Below are 4,834 nucleotides of genomic sequence, written 5' to 3'. Positions count from 1 at the left end.
CTGGTTGGATCATTTTGATCCCAGATCTAACAGGGAATAAACATCTCCCATCACTAAAACCTGCGAGAAAAAGGGAGGCCCATAGTCACGTGAGGTATCATTTTAACACCCCCCCCACACACACACACACACAATGTCTCTGTGGAGTGAAATCATACTTCCACTACCGATAGGCTTTTTATTGACATTACTCTAAGTGTGATACGACTGCAGGCGGGCTCAGAGGACAAAACCGGTCCACTCTTAACTTGGGTTTACACAAGCAGGACTGGGGGCGTATAGGATGAGGCCGTGCTTTCGACATAGCTTCTTTATTTTAAAGCAGGCCAATTTGCTCAGGGCACGAGGGGAGATCTCCGCCAAGTATTTGGGTCAAAAACAAAAAGCAGAGGCTGCAGCATAAGATGGGGAGGGTGTAGCGAGAGAGCGAGAGCGAGAGAGCGAGCGAAAGAGCGAGAGAGAGAGACAGGGGGTGGATAAGAGGATGAGAGGACACCACGGCTAACAAACAAAAAGGCTTTAGAAAACATGGACTTTACCCACGTGAATCAATATTCTAGCCCTGAGCTTCCTGTTGAGCAAAGAGGCCAACTTAAAGAAGAAAAAGAAAAAGAGGGAGAGCGCTGAAAGACAGAGGAGGTGGAGGGAGGGCTGATGGATGTCATCTGAAGGAAAAAGGTTCTCATTGGAGGCAAAGAGAAAAAGAATCTCTCCGCACGTTTATAGTTTGGGACAAAAAACCAAAACCGCAACAAACCCATCCAACAAGCTGCAGGAGTCTTAGTCCGGCCTTCCAGCTCGGTACCGAGGATCAGGCTCTTACGGTAGGTGTTGAGCAGATAGCGGGATGATAAGACAAGATAAAGGGTAAAATGACGTGATGAATTGCTGAAGTTGTGGGTGAAAAAAGACATCTGCTACGCAGTGTGGTTCTGTTGTTCTGCACAAGGGTTTCCTTGGATTTGTCCGTGTAAGAAATAGCTCCGGGTCTGTTTTCCCATCTGTTGTTTGTCAGCAATTCCACAAAGAAGAACCATTTGAAGTCAACTTATGCTGATGCACAGACCCACTTTAAGTTAAATGTTGTGTGATTTCTTAGCGCCAAAATTGTTTTTGCTTGCTAAACAAATAAATGATTAGATTAATAATGTCAGAGGGCATGATGTTTTCTATCACCAGGTCAAAAGTCAAGAGAACCCATAGGGATTTTTTAAAAATTTAGTTTGTTTTTCAATATTTCTCATGAGAGAAACCAGAGTCAAAATGTTGGATATTTCTGCAGACACTGAGTTAAGAAATTATTGTTGGTTACATATTTAAGATACTGAAGTTAGGAAATGGGACCCAGTACCAAATAAGGATTTGGGATGCGTGTGATGCCATCTTCACGCTGTCCTGTAGAGGAAAAGGGGCCAGAAACAAAGAAGGCTCAGTGAACCGTTTGGCGAACAGTCAGTTAATCTCTGTGCAAGAATATACTGGTTAAAAATTAATGAAGGAATATCAAACAAATAAACTTCTTTTTGCATGATAATTATCATACAAAAGGAGCTGTAAAAATCTGACTGAAATTTAGATTCTTTTCAAAGTAAGACCATTTTATCATGAATAAGTGTCTGCTGTTGGCTGTTACTATTTTCCAGACTCTGGTGTTGGGTGCAGTGGTGTTGGATTAGAGCTCTTACAAGCAGAATGATGCACTCCAAGCTGAAGTGGCTGATCCTTATCCAGCTATTGCTAAATGAGCAGGCTCTGTGCCGAGCACCTCCTCCTTTGGCAATGAAGAACACTCTACTTCCCAGCACCACGGCTCGGGAAGCAGGGGGAATGGCCAAACAAGGCCAGCAGTCTCTACTGGGGTCCCAAACCCAGCTTGGTCTCCAATCTGAAGAGAAGGGTAATCCTAAATACATGGCTGCACAAAAAGACGACAGAGTCCAGTCAGCCAGTCTCATGGTATCCAATCTCAGGGCAAAGCTTGTGGCCCAGATGCAAGATTACGTCCACATTCATGGGAATGTTAACTGTGAGGACTTGATGTCTGCTACCACCATTGGTGAACCATCCTCCAGCTTGTTCCCCAAGGGGCTTCTGGGCCTCTCTCTGGTGCCCGTGTTGGCAGTTGCAGGCTGCCAGAATGAGGCGCAGACGCTGGTTCTCGAGCTATATGACCTGCTGGGAGTGAGTGATGCACAGGAGCTTCTAATGGAAGTGGAGGGTCTGATAGAAAGAAGGATAACCCATCCTACAGCCACAGCAGCACCCATCTCAAGAATGTTGCCTGCGGAGAGGGTACAGACAGACCACCACTTGGAAGCTGTGATATTCAACATCCAGCAGTTGGCCGCGGCTGGGGAGGACAAGATGGGACAGGAAACATCTGAAGATGGGCTGCAGATAGAGCTGTGTGACAGCTGGACTAGGCTGAATGGAACTATGCTGATGGGAAAGGCTGTGGAGGGAGGTGACCTGGATGAAGCAGTGCGGGCCTGCGAGAGTCTTGGATACCGGTGTGCCGGTGTAGCCCATGGTGGACTGGGCAAACCTGGCAGGTACAGGGTGGTGCTGAAGAAAGGCAGCCGCATCATGCCCTCAGAAACCTCTGAGTCCGAATGTTGGATTCTCCAGTGCAACATGGAGGTCGAAGAGTCACCCCATGCGGCGGCAGGCAGACGGGCAAAGCGAAACTCCCATAGGAACTGCATCAACAGAAGGGAGGAGCGTGTCTACAATGTGGTTGAGTGGATCCCTGCGGTCAGTACCCTCTACAATCTGGGCACAGCTGTGTACTATGCTTCAGTCAATTGCTCTGAGACAGCCAAGGAGAGGGCCATCCTGAGCGCTGTAGATTTTGGCACCGATGCCCTCATGGCTGTGACGGGGGGTGCTGCCGGGGTAGCGGGCTATGCTCTCGGTGCAGGGGTGAAGACCGGTGTGAAGGCGGGTATAAAGTATCTGCTCAGCTCTATGAAGCAAGAAGAGGACCTGATGGTGAACCAGTACAGCTGGGAGGAGGGGTACATCACCATAGAGTAGACTGAATTCCTATTAGACCAAGCTCAATCTGACTTTCTTGTAGCTAGCTCCTGCTTGGAAACATTTCTGAGGCCATTTTTACAAAATGAGGTCACATGGTAATTTGTTTGTTTTTTTGTTTTTTGTTTTTTGTTTGGTCAGCTGATACAGTACAATAATTTGCTGGTTGTGGGAAAATGGGTCACCTTTACAGATTTTATATAATCAAAAAATTGAGAAAAAACAATTGGATTTATGATCACTAATTCATTGATTATTAATTGATTATTCAGCAGTGTTTGATATGGATTAAAGCTTTTTCTTTGTTTGCATGACAGCAGACACAAACTTGATTTTTATACTGTTTGTAACAGTTATATGCAGTTGCAAATAACAGAAATGCTGTTCAAGTATTCAGGTTCCAAACTACATTGCCCGCTTTACGTCATCCATCCATCCACCCAATATCCAAGCCGCTTATCCTGCTCTTAGGGTCGCGGGGATGCTGGAGCCTATCCCCACTGGCATTGTAGTGGGGGGGGGGATGGACCTACTAGGGCCCAGAAGGGAGAGGGGGGGGGGGCTGGGGAAGCCTGGAATTAAAAGTTTGTTTCGGTTTGGAAATTATTTCTATTTTCATTTCCAACTAATTAGTGTCATAACTTCAGTTAAAATTGGCTCAATGCATCAGTTGAGGGACTTAAAGAAAAGAGTGGAGGCTCTCTGAGGCCCCTCTCACCCCTTACAAAAGGTGCAAAATGGTTTAGTCCGCCTCTCACGAGCATCTCTCAATGCAGCTCATCTAGTCCTGTTGCGAGTGACTGCTGATACAAGCACAAGCACAGAGTCACTGTTGAGTAATTTCTTCCAAAAGAAAGGTGAGCTAGGAGCTTTTGAAATAAAGGTGGCTAGCTAACTCCTACTACCACAGCTAGGTAGCAGCTAGCTAGCTAACTCTTGACTCTTACGACATGAACACAGTAGGAGTTAGCTAGCTAGCTAGTACTGTAACACACACAGTATCCTACATTTATCAGCATCATAGCTACAATGTCATATGAATTAATATCTATGAACATCACCTAGCTTAACATGAAACACATAATATACAGTATGCTAGAACTAAAAAAAGTGATGCGTGAGAGACAAAAGAGGAAAGGGGCCCACAGAGACTGCTTATGTATTGTATAGGGCCCAGAATTTTGTGCTACACCCCTGCCTATCCCAGCGGTCACTGAGTGGCAGGTGGGGAGACACCCTGGACAGGCCGCCAGGCCACCACAGTCATGTGTAAAGGTTTTAGAGGCAAGCCAATCCACAAATAAATGGAAAATAGTTCTGCAGTGTTAATAGCAGATAGTAAAACTAGTTTGTAATAATAAGCCTGTATATGAAAATATACTTGGAAAATAACCCACTCATCCCAGCTTTTGGAACAATAATAACATTTTGTGTGGTCATTAGACAGTAGTTGGTGAACTATTCTGACTTTTAACATTAGAGAAGAACTGGTCTCAGGGAACCAGGCCCTCCTGCCTTCCAGACCTATGTTGTGCTGCCCCATCAACACTGTCTTTCTGTATCCCTGCCCACTCCTCCCACCCTGTGCATACAGTCACCAGGTCTGACTCAGTTACCCACAAGTGGTGTAACTGCAGGGACTTGTGTATTAGTACTGCCTTTCTGTGTTTTATTTATCGGTCAGAAATGTTGATAAAGTGCATTTTAAAACTGTGTGTGTGTGTGTGTGTGTGTGTGTGTGTGTGTGTGTGTGTGTGTGTGTGTGTGTGTGTGTGTGTGTGTGTGTGTGTGAGTATCT

The 4,834-nt window shown here is 45.6% G+C and overlaps 1 protein-coding gene across 1 annotated transcript; it reads left to right on the top strand.

The window, feature by feature from the left end:
- The first annotated feature begins 468 nt into the window (after positions 1–468).
- Positions 469–3,530, top strand: apof (apolipoprotein F). Its single transcript, XM_056274643.1, has 2 exons — positions 469–824; positions 1,644–3,530. The coding sequence occupies exon 2, from the start codon at positions 1,693–1,695 to the stop codon at positions 3,034–3,036; it is 1,344 nt and encodes a 447-aa protein (XP_056130618.1). The 5' UTR covers positions 469–824; positions 1,644–1,692; the 3' UTR covers positions 3,037–3,530.
- The last annotated feature ends 1,304 nt before the right edge of the window (positions 3,531–4,834 follow it).

The sequence above is a fragment of the Lampris incognitus genome, chromosome 2 (assembly GCF_029633865.1).
Source record: "Lampris incognitus isolate fLamInc1 chromosome 2, fLamInc1.hap2, whole genome shotgun sequence".
Taxonomy (NCBI): Eukaryota; Metazoa; Chordata; class Actinopteri; order Lampriformes; family Lampridae; genus Lampris; species Lampris incognitus.
Note: the sequence above shows the minus strand (reverse complement) of the source record. Positions and strands in the feature narration are given on the sequence as shown.

What these genes read in the sequence shown, in the direction of transcription:
- apof (XM_056274643.1), top strand. Translation starts at nt 1,693, where the DNA reads ATGATGCACTCCAAGCTGAAGTGGCTGATCCTTATCCAGCTATTGCTA.